Here is a 27,948-nt window from a genome sequence, read left to right as displayed (position 1 = left end):
ACCAAGGGAGACCGCATCTTCAAAAACAAAAGCCCATAAACTGTCAAAGTCAAACAACAACACACTCCAAGATGAACATACCCTCGAACCTTGGGTAATTAACACTACCACTCTATCCTTGCCCACAGTCGCCCATGAAATCCGACCATCCAGCTTCCTGAGGGAAACCCCTACCCTGATCTGGTCCATGAGGCGCTTATCCAATGGCTACCTTTCAATCCTCCTAACCCAGATATTTAAGCTCTAGCCTATAGCAACAGAAATGGTTCACACATGTACAGCAAAACCAGAGTCTCCTCAAAAAAAATAAAAATATACACATATACATATGTATGTATGTATGTATGTATGTATGTATGTATGTATGTATGTACAGTTCATATACAGTACAGGCCAAAAGTTTGGACACACCTTCTCATTCAATGCGTTTCCTTTATTTTCATGACTATTTACATTGTAGATTCTCACTGAAGGCATCAAAACTATGAATGAACACATGGAATTATGTACTTAATGCATGTGAAATAACTGAAAACATGTCTTATATTTTAGATTCTTCAAAGTAGCCACCCTTTGCTTTTTTGATAACTTGCAATCTATATATATATATATATATATATATATATATATATATATATATATATATATATATATATATATATATATATATATATATATATACATACATACACAAAAAACAACAGGTTAACTCTCAAACACTGACCAAATAGCACTGATGCCGTCATATAATAGCCCTAGACTATTGAAAGTCCTGTCATCCACGGACTGCACGTTTGCATTAAGAAAACAAGCCTACCCACAGTCACTCCGCGCATTCTGTCACCTTGTTAAGGAATTGTAGTGCTTTCTTGTGGTCTTCAAAAGTCATTTTCTTTCCCTTCCAAGTAAAGAAAAGTGTTGCTGGATAGGAGAGTGTAAATCGAATTTCCATCGCGTGGAGTTTCTTCAGAACGTCAGTGGATTTCCTCCTCTTCTCAGCCACGGCTTTTGTCGCGTCCGGAAAGATTGAGATCTTGGCCTCTTCCCATTTCAGCGTAGTCTTGCTCTTGTATTTCCCCTTAGCAGCGGGTATCACTCGATCCCTCTCCAGTAGAGAATGAAATCTCATAACGACCGGTCGCGGAGGGGACTCCTCTGCCGTCCGAAAAGGCCCTGGTCGATACACCCGCTGTAGCTCATTGTCAGCTAGCTTCACTCCCAGAACGTTATCAATGAGCTGACGAGTTAGCTCCCTCAAACGTTCACCCTCCTTTTCCTTCAATCCAACCAGCCGCAGATTCAGTTGTCTATCCTTATATTTTGCATGGCCCTCTCCAACTCCTCACAATGCTTTGCTCTTTTCTGCAATTCAGTGGCCAGCCTGGTATTTTCAGTTTCCAAGTCCATAATTCGACCGTCTGCCTCGTCCAGTCTTTCATATATGGTTGTAATGTCCATGCTGGTTTTAGCTTGTACTCTCTTAACTTGGGAAACATCCTCTTGTAGCTCTTTAAGTATCCCACTAACCTGAGCCATCTCGTGCATTGTTTTCTCCAAAGTAGCCTGAAGTCCAGCTATAGCATCTGTTGCAAGACTGGGAACACTGGCTGAATTGGCTCCTGTCTTGCCATGTTAGCATAGTTTATTCCTAGCTTAGCCGTTCTACTCTTCGACGTATTTGTCATGAGCGGAGGGAAAAGATGCAGAATAGTCACTAGCACACACTTGTGATACTACACTTTTTACACACACACACACACACACACACACACACACACACACACACACACACACACACACACACACACACACACACACACACACACACACACACACACACACACACACACACACACACACACACACACACACACACACACACACTAGTGAAATTCGATTACTGCATTTAACTCATCCTAAGTAGTAGGAGCAGTGGACAGCTATACATGCAGCATCCTGGGGAGCAACTTGGCATTCAGTGTCTTGTTCAGGGACACTTTGACATGTGGCTGAAGGAGCCTGGGATTAAACCGCCAATCTTGTGGTTGAGGGGAGACCATTCTACCTCTGAGCCACAAGCCACCAGATCACACATATCATATTCATCTATTTAATAAACTATCTCCTTTGAACACAACCTGTGCCTTTCAAATAAATGGTCCTACTCAGTTATTTAAACCAAGCTTCTGAAATCAAACACGTTGTTGGTAAATCCTCAATAGTTACTTGCGGAAATTAAGTTGAAAAAAAAGAGCATTCAAGTAATAAAGCGCAACATTTTGATTTCAATAAATGTTTGAGATCCACAACGGACTCACTTTAGAGCCAGGTCATAATGGCCATTAAACCATGGCCACTGGAAATTCTGGATTCTGGCTTGAAGGTGTGGACTCACTTTTAGTAACCGGACAGTATAAGACACGTGTCAAATTCAAGGCACGCGGGCCAAATCCGGCCCCTTGCAGATTTAGATCTGGTCCATATATCAATTTGGGTTCACGATAAATTTTGACTTGCTAAATTCTCTGATGGCTAAGGAACTCTTTTTATGACTTTTGTAGGGCTTCACGTCAACAAAAATGCGACAAAAAGCCAACCAAAATGTCGGAAAAAGCAAAAGATTTACAAAAAAGGTGACAAATGTCTGAGAAAGGCCCAAAAATTCTGAACAAAAACAAATAATCTTTACATGTCTGGCCCTTGGTGGGATTCTCTTTTTCCAGTGTGGCCCTTAGTGAAAAGGAGTTTGACACCCCTGGTATGAGAGGACAGCAATGACGCAGGTGTGATCGCAGTTCTTCATGAATGTGCCAGTAATAATCGGTAGGTAAAGACAGCAACGTGTTTGATATATGCAAGAATCTGGATGTCTAAACCTGCTGACCACAGGAAGAGGAAGGAGAGGACTTTTAAAGCTGTAGCCTGTGGCTCTGGGGGACAGCTGCAGGGTTAAAGGAGAGAGAGAGAGAGAGAGAGAGAGAGAGAGAGAGAGAGAGAGAGAGAGAGAGAGAGAGAGAGAGAGAGAATGTGAACAAAACAGAAAATTTAGAGATGTGGGCAAGTTGCAGCTAAGAGAGCATGAGTGAAAGAGAGACAGCGACAGAGAGGTAACGTGTGTGTGTGTGTGTGTGTGTGTGTGTGTGTGTGTGTGTGTGTGTGTGTGTGTGTGTGTGTGTGTGTGTGTGTGAGAAACATTCTGGGCAGAGCGAGGCAACCTGTGTGTGTGAGAGCACTATGTAATTTTAACCTGCTGGAAAGGCAGTTTAAAAGGTCCAATGTGTAGGAATTTCTCCCATCTAGCGTTGAGATCATATATCGCGATCAACTCTCTCGCGCCACGCAGTTCAAAGTACGTATTACAGCTTACGGTAGCCTTCACGCTTCCAAAAAGCCGGTCTCTTTGCTCTTTTCAATATCCTTTTTCTTTTTCTGGGCGAAGAAGAAGACTCCTGTTCCTGAAATTTGGATTTTGAATACGTGCGGTCCTCCATGTTTCCTTCTTCAAACTTGCCGGGCCCGGGAAGCTATGATACCAGTTAGCAGCATTAGCAGCAGCTGCGAGTTTAATCATGTGACTGCGAAAACGTGAAAGGTGGAGCACTATGTCCTGTATGTCCCTTACCGGCTAACGTATTTCAAGATGGCGCATGAATATGGAGCGTCTACCCCAGTTCATGCAAACGCAAGTTTAAAATTTCAAGCCAAAAAGAAATACCTGGAATTGATGGTGGTGGTAAATATTCATGAAAAAGGACAAGTTTGTGAACGGGCAACACCGATTTTGAAAATGAACAACTAAACACGTTATACACTGGACCTTTAAATAATGTGTGGCAACATGTAAAGAGATTCTCTCTTCTTGTAGGCCGAGTCTGTTCAAGATTTGAGAGTAATCTGTAAAATGTCTTTTTCTCTCTCTCTATATAAAAACTCCTGGTCCAGCCTTTTGAACTGCTTCCTGTTTAGCTTGATGTGGCGTAGCAACGAAACCAGCAGAAATCAGAAGGCTCAGGAACTGCATTTTAAGATTTGAAACGGAAAAGCAAGGTCAAAGTTGGTCGTGGCTAGAAGGGATACAGCTACATCGGGAAGTTATGCAAAGATCTCGCAAAATCTAGTACATTATAATTATATTTCTAATACTTTCATCCAGGAAAGGCGTGTTCGTTCCTCAGCAGTGTTTTAATCCAAACCACGACCTTTTTCCTAAACTTAAAAAGGTGCAATATGTAATATGTTTACTGTATTTAATCAAAATATGACCCCAATGCGTCATCAGATATTAAGGAAACATCCTAAGTTGATATATCTTTTCTGACAACAATGCTAATGCCAGTATTTTCTCCTTTTGAAATTTCTGTTACGTCACAGAATTTCTGTTTGTGTTTTGGCCTGTGTTTTGTTACCAACTGCCCAGTTTGACAGCCAGGCTGGGTTGCCAGACCTTGTGGAATGGTAATAAAGTCAAGCCCCCCCCCAAAAAGGTACTGTTATAGCTAGGTGAGTAACATTATCAAACTGTAACAACTAGTACAGTATATGAGGCAGCCAAGCAATACCTGATTGATTATTTCAGTGTTTTCGTGTCTGCAGAATTGAGTCTGAAGAAAATTTCCAAAAATGGAAATATTCTTTATAGAAAGAGTGTGTTATTTATCAATGTAAATGTAAAGATGGACCAGGTCAGCACTTTATTTGAAGGGCCACAAACATGATGAAGTAATGAAGAAGTTTCATCTACTTGATTCTGCTGACTCTGCTAAAGTACTCTCTGGCCCACTCTGGTCGAATGCGCGCACACATACATACGCACGCACGCACGCATAACCATTTGAGCATGTGACACCCATGCTCAAATGGTTTGTGACCCCTGATCTTTATGACCCTGGGGCCCACAGTTCAAGGAGTCTGGTCAGGTTGTGTGTGTGTGTGTGTGTGTGTGTGTGTGTGTGTGTGTGTGTGTGTGTGTGTGTGTGTGTGTGTGTGTGTGTGTGTGTGTGTGTCTCAACTGTCACATGTGAGAAGTGAGTGATATCACAGCAGCACGTCTTAAACAGAGAAATGCAGGTCAGTCAGATTTCAGGGTGGAGACTGTCCAACATGGCATCATGACTTTGCGTAAACATACACGCCACTTTCCTAAAGCCAAATCGTGTGTTATCTGTACGTATTTTGAGCTATCCCCCGTGTATGCCTACGCTGTACAGCGGATGTAAACATACACACCACATGGTGTCGCCACGTGCCGTGTTATCGCGAGAACGTCCCGCGTGAAAAGAAAAAAACAATTGTTGGGTTTAGGAAAAGAACATTGGGAAAGGCTTTAGTAACAAGAAAACGACAAAAACAGGAAAAAGACAAAAAGACGACAAAAAGACGACAAAAAGACGACAAAAAGACGACAAAAACACGACGGTGACCAACGTCACATGCTTAGGAAAACAATCGACGGTTGGGTTTAGGAAGGAAACATTGGGGAAGGCTTAAAAATAAAAAAAAATAAAAACGGCTGAAAAACGGCACACGCAAGACGCGATCCTGGCTCTCCTGGATGCAAGTCCTGTGTTTTACCCATCTGCGGACTTACGTCCCTTCCTCCCTTCACACTACTCACTACGGCGAAAATTCACACATAATGTAGGTCAACGGCGGCCGAACGGCGTTGAAAAACACGCTAAATAGCGATTATGCGTCTTAATAACGCGCAAAAATGGCATACGAATTGGCGTGTCATACATACGCCACTTTATGAGATCAGTCTGGACTGGCACTCCTCAGCAGCACGGAGCCTTCTCTGTGAGGGAAAAACTAATTTCTGCAAATCAAATCTACTCTTTATTACCTCCGCCAAGGAGGTCATGTTTTCAGCTCGGTTTGTCTGTGTGTTGGTTTGTGTCAGCAGGACTACAGAAAAACTACTGGCCCAATTTTCATGGAACTTCATGGAAGCCGTAGCACGGGCCAAAGATAAACCCATTGCATTTCGGAGCAGATCCGAGTCACGGTGCACACATATTCTTTCAATTTTGGGCATTTGTCTTGCTTTCATGTGGTGTCGGAATAATCAGAAAAATGAGTTGAGGAAGCATATCGTGCTAGCCCTTATATAATGACATCATGAAAGGATAGCTAAAGGACATGTTTCATTACTCAGTCCCTCCAGAAAAACGCGATTATGCGATCGCATAATCAGCCAAAATCTGCATATTTATGTGGGGGGCGCATTTTTTCAAATACGCCACACTTTCGCTGCATAAATTGTCGATTTCCGCGCAAAATATGCAGGGCTTGCATGATTTCATAATCCCCGCATTTTCGTTGCAAAAAAAGTCTTAAAAGTAGCCCAAAATACACAACAGGAACAAAGATTGTATTTACGTTCTTATGGTTGGGAATTAGGGAAAATAGGATATTGTTACTGCCACATCTCCCTCTTTGGTTCGGCAGTGTGTTGTCCGTTTCACCACTTCCACTTTGAACATTGACATTAAGTATTACCAACCTCCTTGCTGCAGAAGTCATTTGTTAACCAAAAGGACTGTTTGACTGCGATCGAAGAGGTTACATTTCTATGGCAGTACACACCTAAAAGAGTGCTTCCAGAAAAGCTCCTGCGCTGCAGAATGTCATGTCTATGTGCGTTTAATGGATGCAGGTTGACATGTGAGCAGTGAGAGTGAGATGAGCTCAACGAGGTCGAAGATCAGAATCGCTCTTTGGATCGCTTACAGGCACTGACAACAGATCCTCCAGGGTAACTCCAGATCACACACACACACGTAACCTAGATCACACACACACGTAACCTAGATCACACACAAACACACACACACAACCTAGAGCATGCACACGTAACCTAGAGCACGCACACGTAACCTAGAGCACACACACGTAACCTAGAGCACACACACGTAACCTAGAGCACACACACGTAACCTAGAGCACACACACACACACACACACACACACACACACACACACACACACACACACACACACACACACACACACACACACACACACACACACACACACACACACACACACACACACACACACACACACGCGACTAGCGTTAGATGTCTCGCAAGTTGCAACAGCATACAGAAAGCAAGATGAGGAAGAGAAATGTGAGCCAACATTTGAAGAGAGGAGACGATAGGAGAGAAAGTCACTGGACCGTGACACTTCAGACATATGGGAGGACCGAAGAGAGATGAGGGGATGAATCGAGAGCTGGTGAGAGAAATGGAGAGACGCAGAAACAGAGGGAGAGGGAGATGTATCCAGCTGTTTGTCCATCCTAGCTTTTCTGTAATGAGCACATGTTTTGGCTCTACGGAGCATCGCCAACGCCTCATCTAACGTCTCCAAACTCTAACAAGCCAAACTGCTATTTAGATTTACCTCCTACCAGTGTCGAACCGGACCCAGACAACTAAGCGCATAACAGCGTGGCGCTCCCTTAAATGGACACTTTGACATTTTGAATTTTAGCTGTTTATTTTTCTTTAACGGACACTTGTCAGCATGTGGGGAACATTTGTGCTTTTAAGTTTTCATAAAATGGCTCGGCAGCATTGTTAGCGTTGCTGAGCACATCTTCCACTTGCAGCCTGCTGTGCCCTTTGGCTGAAATAAGCGAAAGCTCATAAGTGATTTGGAGATTTACCTGGTGAAAACACAGAAATGCACACACAAAACCATATTCTTCTTTATGACTGCAGCTAGAAAAACCACTAACCACCAATTTCTCTTCCGCACTGAAATAAAGTTGATCTAATTTGACATTTGACTGTATTGTGGTTGACAGCTGCTATTGTCCTTCGTCAATAAAAATCACTGACAATAAAATGCTATTTAAAAATGAACTGGTACATTCCCGCCACCACCATATTCAGTGTTATAGTGTTGACACCGTTTTGAAATTAAACCTTTATTTATCCTCGAGAGATCATTGAGGGGCGACCCTCATTTTCAATGTCCTCGAGTCAGATTACAAAGACAAATACAGAACAACGACACAGAAAGTACAATCGTAAGAAATATAGAAAGGCAATGAAACATTCAGACAAAAAATGATTTGATGAATACATTAGGATAATAAAGGTGCAAAAGAAAATACAATTATGTAAAGCAGTTACAAGTAGACGTTTGCAGGTTTAAAACCAGATTTCTAAACTGTCCAAAAGGCAAAATGTTTGAAGAAATGGATTAGGATAACATATTTTAAGAAAGATAAATTAAGTTGACAGTATTATTTGGAATCTTGATAAAACAATTCAGATTTAAACTAAAAGCTGGAATAAATGCCGTACTAAAAAAAGTGCCATGCTTCTAAATCACTATTTTGTCCCCGAGCAACATGTATCCATCACTGAAGCCTATACTGTGCAGCACTTCCTTCAGAATATTTCTAATATGTATCAACGTGACAGAGAAAGACATTTTTGTAAATTCACCTGACAACGGATGTCTGTGTGTCACTTTAATTAATGAATTCAGAATGAACTTGCTCAGTTAAAGTGGTTGTGTGAAGGGGACAGAGTGTCCAGCTTTGCTGCTGAGGAAAACCTGACTTCAGTAAACTCCGGCTCATTCAATCATAATGATGATCACAAAACACATACATATAGATGACATTTATAACATATATAAATATACTGTGTATATATGGCCTCTAGCTCACCCAGTAAGAGCGTTCGCCCAATGTTGGCTGAGTCCTGCAGCTGCATGTCATCCCCCCATCTTTCTCCCCCTTTCCAGTCCATCCACTGTCACATAAAGGGAAAAGCCCCCCAAAAAATAATCTTTAAAAAAAGAAATAACAATTATAAAGTAATTTAGACAATAAACCCAAGCCACACTGGTTGGCCTACATATGCATGGTAGTTATTATCATTTACAGTTTATCACAGATATGTTGGCCAATATGAGAATCTGCATTGTAGAATTGCCAAAGCTTGAGCCAAGGTTATTCAAAAATGGTCTATGTAAATAAAAAATAAAATATTTGCAGACCTATCAAATTATAGATGGTAATTGACTTGTGTGTTCATGTACAGTAGGGTCGCTTCACTTAGAATAAGAAGCTGATGGAGAAAGTGTGTTCTCAGCTACTATGTCGCCATCATTTGTTTGTGGTTGTTACCATGGTGAATCGTAGTATCAGGGCTCCATTCATGCAGCCTTTTTATTGTGGTGGTGCACGCGCTTAACACTGAGTGAACCTACTCTGAGTTGATTGAACCAACTCAAATCAGAGTTTCCCATCTCAGGGTACATCAACTCCGAGTTCAGGGTTAGACTCAGAGTTTGTCAAAGCTCCTTTGTGAAACAGGCTCCGGGTCCAACATCTGTCTCGCTCGCTGTCATTGGCTCGTATCCAACTTTAATTAAGCTAAATAATCAGCCGTGTGCATGCGTGTGAGCTTGTCTCTTTGCATGAATGTGTAATGTTTGCGTTCCCTGGCAGTAAAAAAAAATAAAAAAAAAGAGCCAGAGTGGAGATGGATCTCTCTCTAATTTAATGGAACTGAATAGATCCAATTCCATTAAAAAGGCAAAGGTGACTCCATTACCCACAGGGTCTTAAGATAGGACTACTGACTCAAGGGTTTGTTGTGTGACGGCCTGCACGCAGACAGAATGAAATGAAAATGAAAATAAAGTTTAAGAAAAGTCACCAGTCGGGTCAGAAGGTCCTTTTCGGCTCAGTGAGTCGAGGGAGGCAGCGCCAGGGCCAGTCGCGTGTGAACGTGAACGCACTCAAAGTGCTGGAAGCGCCAACATAGTGACACGTGTTGTGCGCCCTCTTATGAACTTCACAATACTGGGGTTAAAGCGATGCAAACCTCTGTTTTCTCTCATCATCATTCCTATTTTTAGGAAGTGTTAACAAGTGGCCAACGTGGTCCGACCAGAGGCAATTAAAATGCTCAGCGAAGTGAGAAGCAGGGCAGATGGTCAGGAAAAACGTGGCACAGTCCAGCTTGATGCACAACTGGTAAGGCAGGTTGTCTTTGCCATGGTCTGAGGCACATGTGTGCCTGCCATCACCACGCTAAAACCAATGGATCTACAGCGATAAAATGGCTTCATTTATCGCGTTGGTTAAATGTTGCTTTCCCTCTTAACTATTCCGAGCCCACGTTGGATCGAAACCCAATGACCGTGAGTTGAGCTGTGATGACAAAACGGCAGCAGAGAGTGACAGGCATGCCTGGGAATACAAGTACGGAGCAGAGGTTAAAATCCTGAAAACCTTGAGCAGATGTATATGAAACCGTTTTTGACAAAGGAGGCCTGTTTACAGAGACCTTCCTGAATAAAAGCTAAAACGATTGAAATTAATCAGTTGCATCGATGTATCACGATGCGGACATGGACTGTTCTGCATCGATCTGGTGACGGACTGTTTTTGCCTTTTGTCTGTTGTCTGTGTTCAGACTCCGCTACATTCAGGAAGTGTCTTTTTTGTAAGAGCAGATATAATAAAAAGGGGAGTTCATACATATCTGACTGCTTGAATTAGTTGATGAAAACGCTGTGTAACAATATAATAATATGGAGGAGGTGACGCACCGCGATGCATCGGGATGTCGAATTGATTCGAAGACAGGATAATCGTAATTGAGTCGTGAGACCAGTGAAGAGTCACACCCCTATTCTTGGCTGTGCCTTATGTTGTGCTAAATTCTGCTCAGCTTGTGGAACCGAACCTGCGGCAGCTGCGTCTAGGACTGAGCCTCTGTATATGGGCGCGCGCTCTCCCAGGTGAGCCACCCAGGCACCCGTTTCTTTGAATTTTTTAAAAAGCCCTTTTAACATCAAGGCCATGGGACTACAGATGAAAAATAGGCTTTTGGCTAATTAAGGCATTTTTAACCCATCTAAAATCATGCGTTTTATTAATTTGCGCTGTCCCTTTCTTAAATAAACTGAATCGAGAGAAGAAGACAATGATAAAAATCAACACAAAAGAGCTGATGGGGAAAATATTTTCAGGAAGCTCCATCTGCACCACAATGCACGCTACTACATGAGGCCTCAGGGCCGTGATACAAAGGGAACATTTTGGTGTGATGGAGGCAGGCAATCCTGCCAACAATAACAACCGCTGTCATTTTATTTAAGTATTTGTAGCCTGTGCACCAGTGCTCCTGAAATGTAGTCTCCAGGGTCCAGACTGTTGCTTAGTTTTTATTCTACCGGGCAGTTTTCATTCTAGACGCCTATTCGGAGATTTATTTGGACTGGGACGCCAGGTGAATTTAAACTAGCAGGGAAAAAGGAAAACCAACAACACTCTGGACCCCAAGGACTGGATTTGAGGATTACTGCTGTAGACTGTGTCATGGACATTGATTTTGTCCCAGGACTAAACATCTCTCTGAGCTGAAGGCAACAACGTACCAAAACACATGTGCACTTGACTGGGGTTGGCCTTTAAAACCCAATCTGTTTTCCAAATATCAAAAGGGGATACGTGCAGCAATTCATTATTGTACTTCCATATTATTGTACTTTCATAAAGTCTGGGGACTTGCGAGAGACATGTTCAACAGAGAATAATCAAACTGTACGCAGCAAAGGCTGAGTTATCGAGGCTTTTTAGTTCCCAGTACGGGTCAAGCTCCAAAGACACGGGATCCTCCAGTTTCCAGGCTGCATCTCAAAAGCATTCTTTCTTAGAATCCCCACACCTGAATAATTCCCCTGTGTTACAAAGATTTAAACTTGACCCACACACTGGTTATGCTAATTTAGAGGGGGGGGGATTCTGAGAGATAGCAGACCCTTGTTCACAGATCATTAACCGTTGCAGACCAATCGTCTGGGAGGCTCAGACATACTTTCCACGTTCCGCAGGCAGCTGCGGACTTGTAACGGTGGCGCAGCCACGGCGTTCTGTGCATGATCGGTGACAGAAGCAGCCACGCCCCTGGAATCGCTTGTGCGACCGACACCAGTCCACAGCGGTCCGCGGCGTGTGTGTCGGAGCCCGTCTCCTCCACATCCATCTGCGAGAGTGTCCGCTCTGAGTCGGTCTGCAGGGTTTTTCCTGCATAGAAGAATTTTTGCCGCACCCCCCAAAGAGGTTTTAGCCAGCCCCAAAAGGAAAATGCCCCAGTGCTGAGAGAAATAAAATATCAATTCAAATCCTTTCCAATTTGTTTAATAGCAGTTTACCAACTCTCAACTATCTTTAACAACCGTTGAACAAGCAGAACATAAACTTCAAATATGAGAGCTGATCTCAGTTTTACCGTCCAGAGTCAGGCTGTACCGGACTGTCCTGGTGATTTTAACGGTGGTATTTTTATATTAATATTATTTTAAGCAGTTTTGTTTATTGAGGTTACATTTACTCAAGCATAATAGACATTTTGTTTGTCAAATTGTCAGAAATAACAAGCAAATTAATAGATTTCTGTCAAATAAGGTAACACACACTCATAGCTTTTACTGTATGCGGACTGATCATTCTTACTGTCAATTGACCCGGTCTGTTTTGCCAGTTTATAAAGCATGAAGTATAAATTATCACCCAATTCTGTGTTACATCTTCTTAATAACTTCTTTCCAACATAGTACCACTCATTTTACACTTATTTTTTTTATATATGGTCAAAAAAACGCATTTATATCAAATTATACCTAATTTCTGAGTTAAAATTAGCTGAAATTATGAATTATTTTGACTAACAGTTGAGATCAATGGGAACATATGTTGATGGGTTATCACGGACTGGTATAAGTCAAAGTTTGGTGAAAATACTGTTTTGAAACCATTTTATTATTTTGAATGGCAGCCAATAATCACACCTGGTGTCTTCCTGGGCAAAAAGTGACCTGATCTGCTTTGTGTGTTTATAAAGCATAGGCAATTATAATTAATCACTCAAATCTGTGTTACCACTTTTATTCAACTTCATTCCAATTCATCTCAACTAGTTTTACACTTATTCTGTTCTATTTATGGTCAACAGACCTCCTTTACATAAAATTATACCTACCTTCTGAGTAAAATCAGTTGAGATCTGAGATATTGAGAAAGTTGTGTTTGGATTAATGGCTGGTATGTGACAATTATTATATTCCCAGGTTAAAATTAACGAATGCAATTGGATTCACAAACAAAGGAGAGCTACCAAAAAGGAAAAAAATAATTTACGGAAAGTTTACTTGGCCCCTTTTAGGAAAAGACACATCAAAGGTGTTATAACAACAAGTTGACAAAACTGTAGTTTGAAGTTGTGTCTGTATGTTTGTATTTATGTGTGTGTGTGTGTGTGTGTGTGTGTGTGTGTGTGTGTGTGTGTGTGTGTGTGTGCGTACGCGCACATGTCTGTGTGTGCATGTGTGTCTGTGTACATTTTTATGTCAAGACAGCTCAATAGTGTGATATATTGCAGGTCTCAGCTGTTTCTGAGTGTGTGTGTGTGTGTGTGTGTGTGTGTGTGTGTGTGCGCATGTGTGTGCGTGCATGTACACGTCTGCATGTGTACATGTGTGTCTGTGTGTGTGCGTGTTCATCTGCTGAAAAGAACAGTAGTGTGATCCACTGCAACGGGTGTGTGAGTGAGTGAGTGAGTGAGTGAGTGAGTGAGTGAGTGAGTGAGTGAGTGAGTGAGTGAGTGAGTGAGTGAGTGCATGTGGGCGTGTGTGTGTGTGGGCATGTGTATGCATGCGTGTGTGTTTGTGTGCGTGCGTTCATGTGCTGAAAAGCACAATAATGTAATCTTTTGCAGGTCTCAGCTACTGTGTGTGTTTTTTTTTTGTGTGTGTGTGTTTTTTGTGTGTGTGTGTGTGTGTGTGTGTGTGTGTGTGTGTGTGTGTGTGTGTGTGTGTGTGTGTGTGTGTGTGTGTGTGTGTGTGTGTGTGTGTGTGTGCGTGCAAGCATGTGCACGCGTGTGTGTGTGTTCATCTCCTGAAAATCATAATGATCCATTGCCCAATTTCAGTATGTTGTGTTTGTGAGTGTGTGTGTGTGAATGCATGCGCGCGCACACACGTGTACGTGTGCATGTTTGTTGTCCGTGTGTGTGTGTGTGTGTGTGTGTGTGTTTGGGTGCATTTCCATGTGCTGGAAAGCACAATAATGTGATCAATTACATGAGGTAGTTCTCAGCTGCTGTTTGTATGAATGTGTGTGTTTGTGGGGGTGGGGGGTGTATGTGTGTGGGGGTGTTTGTGTGTCTCCGCATGTGCATTCATGTACGTGTGTGTGTTCATCTGCTGTTGAGCGCAAAAGTGCCCCATTGCACCACCGGGTCAAAATTGACCCGGGAAGAACACAAATGCAATAAAATTAAATAAAACACCCAAAATTCTATGAAAGCAGTGATCATTAATTTTACTTGCGAAGAACTTAATTGGGAACCACCCATGCTATTTTTGGTTAATTTGGTTGAAAGAAACCCATATTTCTGATCAACAAACTTTGAAAACGGGTCAAATTTGACCCGAAGATGACACAAGGGTTAATTATATTATCCCCAGTGGGCAAAAAATTTATCCCCCCACCCCCCCTTAAAGTGATCAATGCTACTTCACCAGTAGACCATAATGACCCTAAAGTAGAAGCATTTTAAACTAAGTAAAGCGCTGTAACGTGAACAATATAGAACGATTCAATCCGAGCGACAGTTGCTGGTTGTATTTAGCCGCTACAGAGCTCCGGGACACCGGCTACCAGCCGCCGTTGTTCAGCCGCCAAGAGGGGCTACGGGCACCGCCAGAGGACGCTCCTTTCAGGGGCCGTGGTCGTGGAGTTTAGCTAGAAAAAGTGAGCGTCGTGCGGCGATGACCGTTACGTTTAGGCACCAAAAGGACTGGTTAAGTTTAGGACAAAGATCGTGGTTTGGGTTAAAAACACTCCCGAGCGTTTCCTCGGTATTTTGTTTTTGTCACGAAGCGAACTCCGCTCCCCGACTTGAAAACGCTCGGTTTTATGTTGACACCACTATGTGCCATTTCACTTTTAGATTACTTTCCTTTGAATATTGAAGTGTTTTGGCATAGCTGGCCGACTGGCACTATATCTATAGTATTGAAAAGGGGGATTTCATTTTTGCATGTTATATTTTGTTGTGCATGATCAGAAAACACTCACCCACCACCACCCCCCTTCTGTTTTTCTTTCCCCCACAAATGGCACCCTGAGTAAACATAAGTGTTTCTAGGTACAGTATGTAGACCTCAGGACAGGTAGGTGGTTATTTCCTCTGGAGGTCCACTTTGAGTTAAAAGAGAAATACTGAGGGATACTCATGCTTCAATTTCATATTTAGCTAAGCTTAGTGTTATTAGTGTGGGCATAGTCTAGCAGATATTAATAACCAAAACATATTAGGGACAAAGTTGCTTTTCAGTAAATTGCAGACTGAAAAATGTGATCCTTAGCTGTACATAGGGCTGGGCGATATGGCCTAAAAAAAATTAAATCTAGGATCTAAAAAAATCTAAAATGATATAATGATGCTATATATTCAACAACAACAACAACAAAACCGATGCGTGAGATAAAGCGGTTTTAACACATACAGGTAATATACTTCTCGTTCCTCGCTAAAAGTTCAATTCTTTAACTTGATCGCGCAACCTTGCCCCCGTTTTCACTTGTTGCTGAGTAACGTACATTAACATCCCATGGTCTCGTGAACGTTAGCATACCTGTAGCAAGCTCCTTCGTAGTAACCAGCGGTAAAAAAAACGTCGAAGAGGAGCTCCGTGCTACAAAGCGGCGATTGCTAGTTGTTTAAAGGTCCAGTGTGTAACGTGTTTAGTTGTTCATTATCAAAAATCGGTGTTGCCCCATCACAAACTTGTCCTTTTTCATGAATATTTACCACCACCATCAATTCCACGTATTCCTATTAGCTTGGAATTTTACATTTGTGCTTGCATGAACTGGGGTAGATGCTCCATAATGATGCGCCATCTTGAAATACGTTAGCCGGTAAGGGACATACAGGACATACTGCTCCGCCTTTCGCGTTTTCGACTCACAGCTGCTGCTAACGGGTATCGTCGCTTTGAAGAAGGAAACATGGAGGACCACACGTATTTAAAATCCAAATTTCAGGAACAGGAGTCTTCTTCTTCGCCCAGAAAAAGAAAACAGATATTGAAAAGAGCAAAGAGACTGGAAAAGGATGAGGGTTGATTGCGATATGATCTCAACGCTAGATGGGAGTAATTCTTACACAATGTAGCTTTAAGCCGCTACAGACGTCCGTCACAGCTCGGTCGTATCAGCAGCGTTTAGTAGATGTGTTGAGCCGCAACAGAGCTCCTCAACACCGTCTCCGCGTGGTACTCCGTCAGGTCAGCGGTAATTGGTGGTTCAGTTTTCCGAGAATAGGAGACTGTGAGCCGGGGACAGAGCAACTGTTGTTAAGGAGAAAACCGAATTTCATTTTAAGAAATCGACGTTAACTACACACTCGAGTTAATCAATAAAAATGTATTTATCGCCAAGCCCTAAATGTACAGCAGGGTAAATGACAGACCGTGGCTTGTAACGGTTTTGATCAGTCATATTCAGGTGGTGAAAGAAGTATTCAGATCCTTTACTGAATTAAAAGTACTAATACCACTCTGTAAAAATACTCTGTACAAGTAAAAGGTCCTGCATTAAAAAATTTTACTTAAGTAAAAGTAGCCAATGTATCATCAGGAAAATGAACTTAAAGTAGGATCCATTAATAGTAACAGTAGCCTGCTCAATGCAGACAAATCCTCACATTTCAGAAACTGGAAACTATCAGTTCTGTCAGCTGGACTTGTAGGCCATATTGTTGGGTAGTTACATTTATAATAAAACATTACATTTTATAAACTTCATTTTTTTTGTGTGGAAATTTTTTTTTTTTAAAAAAAAATTCATTTATAGAGTAACCAGTAACTAAAGCTGTCAGATGAATGTTGTGGAGTAAAGAGAAGGATTATTTCTCTCTAAGATGTAGTGGAGTAGAAGTAGAAAGTGACATGAAAAGAAAAGACTCACGTAAAGTAGGTCTACAAGTTACCTCAAATGTGTACTTATGGTAGCCTGCAGTACTTGAGTAAATGTACTTAGTTACATTCCACCACTGGTCACATGCCATTTATGATATCAAGTCCTATAGCCACATTTCATCGTCATCATCATCATCATCATGTCTCCCTGTGGCTTTTAGGCAGCGACAACAGCAACAACACAAACAAACAATAAGCACGTCCTCACCGGGAGAGTAGAGCCTTGCGAGCTGCCGGGCCCCGGCGTGCTGCGGTCCCCAGCGAGGCGCCGCGCTGCGTGCAGCCGCCCCGTGCTCATTCCCGTTCGGATCCTCCTCCGCCATGGACCGGTGCCTGATGTCGGTCTCGAAGAGAAGCGACGCAGCCATAACTCCTGCCCGTACTGCTGCCCTCGCTTTGGCTTTCAGCTATAAGTCATCAATTATAGACCTGTACTCGGTTATCGGCTGGTTTTGTTTGTGTCCCGGCCTCCGGTAGCTTGTTGTTGTGGCTGGGTGGAGAAGGGATGCTGAATACAACTGATGCTAGCTAGGATGTAACGTTACCGGAGCAGAGCTCGTACCACCCGGAAATATAGCTATACGGACCGAGCTGTGCTGACACAAAGAGCTATTTAACCGATGTAGCCTCTGTCGTGCACTGCCGTTAGTTTGTAACGGCGAAAGACTACTTGTGTTGACAAAACGTGAAGCTTTGTGTGGCACGACTCTTACCGCACGCACGGCTCGAGTTCAACTAACTTTATATGTGCGTCCAGTTCAACCGTCACGTCAGCTGCAGGGACCGTCTGCATTTTGCAGTTATTATGGCTATGATTAAAAAAAAAAGTGGAAGTGCTAGTCGACCTAAAATGTAGACTCTGATGTGTGTAAGTGAGATTATGGTGTTCCCCTATACACAACAATGGACCTTTTTCACAGCAGACGTTTATGACTTGTCATAGTAGGAAAAGAACAGCTGAAATTGATAACCTTAACGATGGCTCAGTTCCATCAAGTGTCCCAGTAATCTATTTCAGTGAGTCAGCATGCACAATACCAGTGGAATGCAGCCATCACTAATGGTTTTGAACACACCTGTGCTTTACTATGACAAGTCAACATGTCTGCCGTGAAAAAAGGTCTATAGAGGCATTTAACCAAACAATTAACCAACTTTAATGAACTTTAAACAGCTACTGAAATCATCTTCTGGCAAGTCAGGTGCTTGTGGTAAAAGGCAGGGGCGGAACCAGACATTTTCGGGGCTCGCTTAGCCAAAACTTAAGGGGTCCAGGGTAGGGCTGTGCAATTAATTGAATTTCGATTTTGGCTCCCAACGATCACCAAAATAGTATAACCAAGAAAAAAACGATTATTTTGCCATGTTCTGTTTTGCAAGAACAAACTTTTATTTTGTCTTGTGTTCTGAATGACACGCGCATGCGCACATCCGCCCCTCCCGAAGCCAGTCAGGGAGGCAAGTCGTGTGCATATCATCCGCTGGAATTTAAAAACTCAGCGCGAGTAAAGATGGCAGCAGCGTTTGGTGAGCAAAAAAAGGCAAAACCAACTCAGTTGTCTGGGAACAGCTAACGTTAGCTAACCCTGCGGTCCCTCTGCCTTAGCCCCCCCTCTGTAGTATACTGTCTATAGACGTTGTATTCCCCCGACACGCTGTTTTCACTTACTGTTTAAAACTTTTTCCATCTTAGTGGGGGTGCATAGGCATACTGCTCAAAAACAACATGAAAAATCATAGTAATGTTCCCTCAGCATTTAGTTTTGTTGTTAAACTGTATGTAAATGAGCAGGAATCACCTGTTTCACGTAACGTTACTCTAAGGTACCGTCTACGTGCTGGATTTTTCATAAGGTTAGCTAGCAAATGAGCCCACTGACGGCGACATTATTGTTGATATTTTGGCACACTGGTTTGTGGTGAGTGAACGTGATGTGAGATGCACATTGTGTTATGTCTGTGGAACTGTTCATTAGCTGTGTAACGTTATGTGTGATATCTGTAAAGCTGAACCCACAGTAGTAAAACTGATTTTATTCTGATCCAAAGACTCTTTCTGTGAGATAAAGGACACTAACAGATTATACCCTGGACACTATCCATTATATCCAAATGTTAATGAGTAATCGTGTTAAATAATCGTGATTTCAATATTGACCAAAATAATCGTGATTATTTTTTTTTCCATAATCGAGCAGCCCTAGTCCAGGGGCATATGCTCCCTTAATGGCAGCTATATGCACTATTGATAAGAGAATGCCTAAAATCTCAACATCATTTGGGAAAAACATGATAGTTGCCAAGGACATAATCATCATGTGATTAGCCTATGTCCTATTTTCTATCTAATTGTTCTCCAACTTTCTTCATCATTCTGAAACCAGAACACAAGGAGCTGCTGACCACTCTCTACTCAGCCATCATTCAGTCTGTCATCTGCACCTCCATCGCTGTCTGGTTTGGGTCATCCACCAAAGGGGATAGGGCCAGACTGCAACGGACAATTAGGGCTGCCGAGAGGATCATTGGAACTGACCTTCCATCCATCCAGGGTCAGGAAAAGGGCAGCAAAAATCTCTGCAGACCCCTCACATCCTGGTCACAAACTGTTCACCCTCCTTCCCTCTGGTAGGCGATACAGAGACAGCTTCTTTGCCCAAGCAGTCACTCTGTTGAACCCTCAGGAATAGCCCCCACCCTCACACTGAACAAAGTCAATCACCACTGTTCTGCTCATCTACCTCATGTCTCTTTCAATCCTACAATTACAATATTGTTATTAATATAGTACCATTGCACTGATCTGCCTTGCACTGTACTCATATTTAAATCCTAAAATCTCCGACTATTGACTGATATTGCACTATTCCTTCCCTCTCTTTTGTATATTTTTTGTAAAATTGTAAATTATATTGTATTGTTATACTGTACACTAACATAATTTTTTTATATTTTTACTGTCACTTCTGTTTTTATTCTTAATATGTTAAGTGAGTTTTGTACTTTGAGAGCAAAGATTACCGGAGTTAAATTTCCTTGTTTGTTTACGTAAACCTGGCCAATAAAGCTGATTCTGATTTCTGATTCTGATTCTGATTCTGAACACATGTTGAGGATTACTTATTTTCACTCTTGCCACCTAAAAATGAGGAGACATTGTCTGATGTTACTATTTCAAAGTTACATAACATATTAGGTAGGGTAGGAAATTGGGCATGAACAGCATTACTAATCTTGAAACCTTTTTGTGATACTAGGTTGGAGTGGAGTTCACAGAATGAATGTTTAGCTGACAAATCTGCTTTAAATCTGATTTAAAATGTCATATTAATAATCTGGGCTGCTCTAACTGCCCAACAATGGCAACGTGGTCTTCAGTACTCTGAATTGAATATTGGGCCAACAGAAGACCATTTACTCAATTGTATTGTATTAGATTAGATATTAGTGAAAAGCAAGCATACTAGATGCATAGAGCAGCAGCCATTTGATTTATCCAGAGAAGGATTTACACAATAATAGATAGTCTTTTTCTTGGTTCCTAGACCAGAGATCTTCAACAGGGGGTCCGTGACACCTAGGGGGTCCTCAGTTACTGCAGGAGATCCTGCCAAATTATTGAATTTGAAAGTGTTTTTTTTATTTTTTATAAATATACATGAACATGAATACAACAAATTATAAGCAAAGGCAACTCAGCCTATTTGTGTAAAAAAATAACATTTAACTTACACGACATTGATGATAGGCTTTACTAAGTAACCTGAGGTAGCCACTACGGTAGCCATTCACAGATACATTTAAGCTTAAGGATTTGCTGTGTCTTCCACATACATGTTTAATATTAAAACATTACGTATAAATAATAATAATAAAGATGAAGATAATTATCCCTCTGGCCCAGTATAATAGGCAACTCAATTGTATACGATATAGTAGTAGGGGGTCCCAGCTCTGTCGCTCTTTCAGCCAAGGGGTCCTTGGCCTAAAAGACGTTGAAGACCCCTGTCCTAGACGATGAATCCGACTGACTTTGGTAATCCTCTGACTTTTCCTCTGCCACCATGGGCATGAATTTTGTGGTTTGAAATATCTCAACAACTATTTGCTGGATTGCCATAACAAATGGTACAGACATCCATGTCCCCATCTGGATGATTTCTAATCACTTTGCTGATCCCCTAAGTTTGTATTACTGCCACTAAAAATTCGCACTCTTATGTAGGCTATAGCGCGTTGCACGGTTAGGCACCTGCATATGTGGCTCATGTGGCATTATCCAAAATCACTGAGAGCCGGGTACTGTCTGCACTCTTGGAACTCAAAGATATTATAGTGGATGTGAACACTGTGCTGGAATGTGCATTTTGGCCTTCTCGTTCAGACTAGATCCAATCAGAGAAGGAAGATGCCATCTTAACTCACTGAGTTAATACACCTTCAACACATTCAGCAACGCTCCCTTCAGGCGTGGTGGTAGGTGTCATTATTTGGAAGTTTTACAGTATGTCTGAACTGCGAAAAAGTCATTTAAGGATTTTTGATTTGTTCTTTGCAGATTGTTTCAGTTGAAGATTTTATTGAAGACATCTCACAAGAAAATAAGCAGATTAGAGAAAAGTAGACGTACTGTAGCAGAAATATGTTTTTTCTCCTTGCTCCCATTAGTCATGTTGTGACCCCATAGAAGGGTCTTTACATCCATGTTGGGAACCTCACATCTTTTAATGTTTAGAATACAGTATGTAAAGCACTCGGAACTAGCCTGGGAAAAACCCTGACGAACTTCCGGCAATTTGGTAGCGGCCCCTGGTAGCCCCAGTCAGTCTGGCCAAGACAAGAGCCCATTCAAGCCCATTTCCAATTTTTCCAAATCGAGGCACCAATCACAACCGCTGAGGCAGGCTTTACACCAATCACAACCGTTGAGGCGGGCTTTACACGATGACGTTAACGCAGCGACGGCGAGCAGCTTTTTGTTAACATTCAACATGACGGCCACCGAATCGCAGCAACCCGTTGATGCCGCTGTCGCTGCTACGTCACCCAGATCGTTGGTCTGATTGGTTGAAGGACTATCCAATTGCGCCCAGGGGCATTTGAGCGGCGTTCGTTGGTGACGCCCCTTTGGAAATGGGCTGTGAATGATGACCCCCCTCTCAGTTACAACTGAGAAGGGTCTGGTGTCAACCAGGCTAACTCTGAAATGCCTTGTTGCATGAAATGTGCTCTATTAAAAAAAGAAAACCTTGCCTTTTAAAATCTGCACCGAACTTCTGGAAGTTCACCCTTGATGTTGGCCATCATTTCACCATCACGCGTAGCTCTGCATCACCATTAGTATTTCCACACGACTTGGAGGGTATTGCAGTTGAAAATTAGAGCCATTACTGATTGACGACACATGAGGTATGCGCGCAAGTTCACAGATTTAGTTCTTCTGAATAAATGCACATCACACAGAAAATCTTTATTTGTCATTTATTTATTTGTTTTATCTTTTTTTGTCTGTACTAGATTATTGCAATCTGGTTAATTCACATTTAAAAAGCAGTCATTGACCAGACGCACTGAAATCGATGATATTCATTTTTACAATAACCATTATAGGCCCCATAGAGACTGGAAAACCCAATCCAAAAAAAAAAAAAAAAAAGAAACATCTGTATGGTTTTCTGCACTTTATTTAGGTTGATGTCTTTTTTTTGATAGTAATTACAAAAAGGAAAAAAATATATAACAATAATCATAAAAAGGAGAGTTGGGGCGGGGGGGGGGACTCAGGAATATTACGACTGGCAAACAAACAATCACAACACAGCACAAGTACCTACTTACGGCGAGAAATGAAAGGTACGAAAATGAAAACAAAGAAAAGAAGAGCATATGGCAGAAAGAAAAAAAAAATCAAAGAAATTGGCACTTATGAAGATAAATACAATAAGCAACGGAGGGGGGCGAGGAAGTGAAGTTTTTTTCCTACAATCTATAAAAAAAAAAATCCCATAACAAAGGGTCTTTTTTTTCCTTTTTCTATTTGTTAAAAAATAAAATAAAATGCCTGACCTGGAGGGTGATGGTTGGGAGGAGAGGAAAGGAGAAGGGGAGGAGGAAGAAGCCGGTGGGGGGAGGGGGGTCGGGGGGTTGACAGGGACAATAAAAAATACTGCACGTACAATACCTTTTTTTTTTTTTTGTTTTACTCTTACTCTCTTTCCTTCATCTAGCTCTTACCGTTTCTCTCACCCACTTTTTTCCCTTTTCTTTATTTAATAGCATATCCCATTAATATTCCTTTCCCCCGCTGCTCCTAATAGCCGCGCCCAGTGGCGCGATCGTTAGAGTTTTACATGTGAGTAGCAAATGACACTTTGATTGGCTGTGATGTGGAGATGGGAGTCCCCTGCCGGCTCCGGGTCGGGGGCCCCGGCTGAGCCGAGAGATCCTGCCGGGCCGCGGTCTCACTGCGCGTGCTGACTCAGTGTGTGGTTCTGGAGGGAGAGAGGGAGAGAGGGAGAGATAGAGGGGAAAAAAAGCGAGAACCCATGATGAGAGAAATAATGGGCTACGTGAGCATAGAGCTTTCCACTTGCACCCCCCCAACCAATAATAGAAGAGAACAGAAACAACTGCCTCCCACAGTACATGCAGCGAGGCCTCCTCACTTTATACATGGTCTGATGAAAGAAGAGGAAGAAAAGATCAAAAAAAAGAAAAAAAACAAGCACAAACTAGTAGGCACAGTACTGTGGTGTTGTCGCTCACACGAAAGATTTTGAGAGCTAGAAAAAAAGTTAAATATTTCGAAAAATGGATACATACATATCTGTAGCAGATTTTTGAAATTCACCATGCATTGCAACACAAACAGAAATGAAATGCTTGTGTTAGACAACATTATTAATGGTGGTTTCTGTGGGGAACAAATGGATGTGCGGCACTCACTTAACTTCACTCGTGTGCTTATATTTTTGCACACATCAGCGCACCCAAATACATAGCTGGTCATCTAAAAAAAAGAACCTGGTTTTAGTCAGAACCAAATAATTACAGATCATATTGTATTTGTTGTGTTGTCGTTTTCCTGTCTGTGGGAACCCAGCGCCCCGATTTGTTTATTCAGATGTGTTGAAACCCTAGTGTCTTTTGAAATCGTGATTCATATTTTAAACAGACGGTCTCCATGCTGCGGAGACGACTGAACTCGCGCCTCTCCAAAGGCATCAGCGCACTACACATCAATACATAATCGCAACGCAAAAAGCACCTTTTTTTTTTTCCTTCTCAAAATTAAAATTCAAAACAGCAGTGAGAGCACAAAGGGAGACCAGTGCAGCGATCTCTAGGTGAAAATTAGAGTGGAGGAACCGAGATTCAGAGGCGGATTTGAATGGGTAAACGACGGAGGTAGGCACGCATGAAAACAAACACACTACACTGCCCACGCACACACACTGCTTATAATATGTTCAACTTTCTTACTGAAAGATGAATATACGTTAACTTGTACAGGCTTCTTCTTGTGGAGTGTTGGGACTGTTAAAATAATGCATGTTTGCTTCTATACACATTATCACACACACACACACACACACACACACACACAATCAGTCCTCTGTGGCTGTTCCCGTAACTACAATGGGGAACTGAACTCGTGATAATCTGGATTTTGCTGGTTTGGAACTTGGCTAGAATCACATCTAAAGCTGGGGAGATACGGTCTGTGTATGAGTGTGGAAGATGGGGAGATGATTGGAAAGATATCTCTGGGAATGGGTGTGTTTGTGCGTGTGTTTTTGTGTATCAGAGAATTGGATGTTTTCCTCCTCATCATTTCCCCCAGACTGTGCTTTCTCCCTGTGAAACATTCCCTAAGTCTCTCTCTCTCTCTCTCACACACACACACACACACACACACACACACACACACACACACACACACACACACACACACAAATTCCCTCTGCAATACTTCCCTATCATCCCTGCTTATTCGCACATATACACTCTCACTTACAGACACACACACACACACACACACACACACACACACACACACACACACACACACACACACACACACACACACACAACAACAATCCCAGTGAGATCTTCCCAATCAACTCCCCCCCCCCAACATTCACCATCACTAACAGCAGCTTTCTCAGATTAATCGCTCTCTCTCACAGATAGGCCCCACTACAGAAAAAAAGGACAAAAAAGAACAGCGGATGAGAGAAAGAAAAAAAAAGGAGGAGATTGGGGGATGAACAGAACAGAGAGGCGAGGAGTGGTGGATGGGGACAGAAATGTGAAGGATTATACGTGGTTTGGGGTTGATAAATACTTATTTGTCATTCTATGGCCCTTATCTTGCTGTGCATGTTTTGTTGAGCCCTTTGGTGTGCAAGTGTGTGTGTGTGTGTGTGTGTGTGTGTGTGTGTGTGTGTGTGTGTGTGTGTGTGTGTGTGTGAGAGATACAGTACAGAAACAGTGTATGCTGTATGACTGTGTATGAGCATGTATATCACTTAGCTTTAGAGGCCAAGCTAGCCCGTCCAGGGGAAAGCAAAGGGTATTAATGTCTCTCACACACACACACACGCACGCACGCACGCACGCACGCACGCACGCACGCACGCACAGTCAGTCAGTGACACACGCCATAGAAGTATTTCAGAGAAATTGGTGAGCAAATGAGAAAAATAATGACCAGGACAGTGAAAAATAAGTGTCTGTTCATGTATGTGTGTGTGTGTGTGTGTGTGTGTGTGTGTGTGTGTGTGTGTGTGTGTGCGCGTGTTTGTGTGGAGGCCTCTCCAGTGATGTATGGGAGCCACTGACCCCATTATGATAGAAAACCCTCCTCTCTCTCTCTCTCTTTCTATCTCTTTCTGTCTGCTGCCTCTCACTCTATCCTTCTCTCTCTCTCATCCTCAGCCTCTCTGCTCCATCAGCGAGCTAACTGGCTGCATTTCCTCTCATCGCCAGAAGAGGTCAGGCTCATTCCTCTTTACGTGACCGTGTTTAACACAAGAGGAGAGGGGACAGGAGGGAGGAGACAGGAGAGAGGAGAGGAGGCTTTTGTTATTACACCTTTAGAAATTAGAAATTGACCCAGTAGTAGAAGGATTTCAACAAGGAAATGGGGAAGTAGAAAGGAAAGAAGTAGAGAGAACAGGGAGAGAGTTTGTGTGTGTGTGTTTTCCCTCAGGTTCTTTTGGTCCTGCTGCTGCCGTATTGATTTGTAGACTGAGCGAGGGATGGAGGGAAGGACAGAGGAAGAGGAGGGAGCAATGGAGGGAGGGAGGCCACGGTCACTCCCTGGAGGAGCTTGCAGCGCTGCAGTGGACTGCTGGAAATCGCCCAGAGAGAGAGAGAGAGAGAGAGAGAGAGAGAGAGAGAGAGAGAGAGAGAGAGAGAGAGAGAGAGAGAGAGAGAGAGAGAGAGAGAGAGAGAGAAAAGGATAGAGATAAGAGAGGAATGTAATACTTCATGCTACACACTTTATATGACACACACACACACACACGCACGCACCGTCTGACACCTCCGAGTTACTTCTCTTCATTTACGTTGTTGGGAGCTTGGTATTGATTATGCAGCACTGCAATCGATCAGAAATGTGTGTGTGTGTCACAGTGACATCTACTCTACAGCAGAGTAATTGATATATTCTATTCTACGGTGACAGAAGGAGGAGTGAAGGGGAGGAGGAGAAGTCGACTGGTTGTATATTTAGTGTTAACTGTGGTTCTAGGCCTGAATTCTCGAGACGAGCTGCCTTTAATGAAACTCTACACCTGCAGAGGTTTCACAATAAAAGCCTTCCAGCAAAGCGAAGGGGCTATTGCCCCCACAACCTCGTGGAAGTGTTTTAATGTGAGGCAGACGAAGCAATTGTGAAATAATTTGCATTAAGAATAAACAACAACAACAACAGGAAGGCTTCTTAATTAAAAAAAAAAAAAGATTCAAAATTTAAAAAAATGTGCGTAAAACAGAGATACAGTAAGTGGAAATGAAGTCCAGGTTCTCGTTTCAGCTGAGACAAGAAAGGCCTCAACCATGTGAGAGCAGCATGCTAGATACAGGTTAGCTATGCAGCCTTTTTTATTTATTTTTTTTTTTTTTTCATTCTGCTGCATTCTGTGTTTTTGTCAGCCTCTTCCAGTTCAGGGTCAGGGTGGTTTATATTGTTTTGTAAAACTCCGTTCTTGAATGGCTTACATAAAATAAATATGAACATGAACCCTGGTTGGGACTTTATTTCACCATATTTCTACTATTTCTTTTCATAGCGGAGGGGGGTGTGTGCTGTAGTGGGAACAGCCCGTCTTCCAGGGCCAGGCCAGACCAGTCAATACAGAGGCCTGTCATTGTTTTTCCTAAACTGCTTAGAGAGAGCGAGGCTAAAGCCTGCAGAGCCCTGAGCCCAGGGGAAATATGGCCCTGTCGCATTACCCACACGCACCAACACACACACACACACACACACACACGCACGCACACGTGCACGCACACACACACACGAATGCATTCACAGACTTGGACTCGCACCTAAGAGCACATGCATGCACGGACACAGGATGCCAATTAAGAATTTGCAAAGACTAGAATACACAAAAGTACACACACACACACACACACACACACACACACACACACACACACACACACACACACACACACACACACACACACACACACACACACACACACACACACACACACACACACACACACACACAGTCTCATGAGGAAAGGGTGCGACAGAGGAAACCGAGAGATAGAGATAAGAGAAAATGTAATCTGCCTCGTCCTGCTCCTCTCGGTTATCTAGTGCCTTACACGCTAAATGTGTGTGCGAGTGCTTTTGTGCTGTGGTGATGTTGCTGATGGTTGTGTTTTAGAGGGGTGGGG

At 42.5% G+C, this 27,948-nt stretch overlaps 2 protein-coding genes across 5 annotated transcripts in view; both read right to left on the bottom strand.

The window, feature by feature from the left end:
• The window catches only part of si:ch211-212o1.2 (uncharacterized protein LOC492735 homolog), a 74,158-nt gene extending 56,765 nt beyond the window's left edge, over positions 1-17,393 (bottom strand). Inside the window, exon 1 of the mRNA XM_039809629.1 lies at positions 17,234-17,393. Coding sequence (XP_039665563.1) covers positions 17,234-17,393 — 160 coding nt within the window. The remainder of the gene's footprint in view (positions 1-17,233) is intronic.
• A 5,099-nt stretch (positions 17,394-22,492) lies between these two features.
• Positions 22,493-27,948, bottom strand: part of znf423 (zinc finger protein 423) — a 168,393-nt gene continuing 162,937 nt past the window's right edge. For all 4 annotated transcript variants that reach the window (XM_039808980.1, XM_039808982.1, XM_039808983.1 and 1 more), the window contains one exon: positions 22,493-23,516. In XM_039808980.1, coding sequence (XP_039664914.1) covers positions 23,487-23,516 — 30 coding nt within the window. In that variant the 3' untranslated portion in view covers positions 22,493-23,486. The remainder of the gene's footprint in view (positions 23,517-27,948) is intronic.

This window comes from Perca fluviatilis, chromosome 8 (assembly GCF_010015445.1).
Source record: "Perca fluviatilis chromosome 8, GENO_Pfluv_1.0, whole genome shotgun sequence".
Taxonomy (NCBI): domain Eukaryota; kingdom Metazoa; phylum Chordata; class Actinopteri; order Perciformes; family Percidae; genus Perca; species Perca fluviatilis.
Note: the sequence above shows the minus strand (reverse complement) of the source record. Positions and strands in the feature narration are given on the sequence as shown.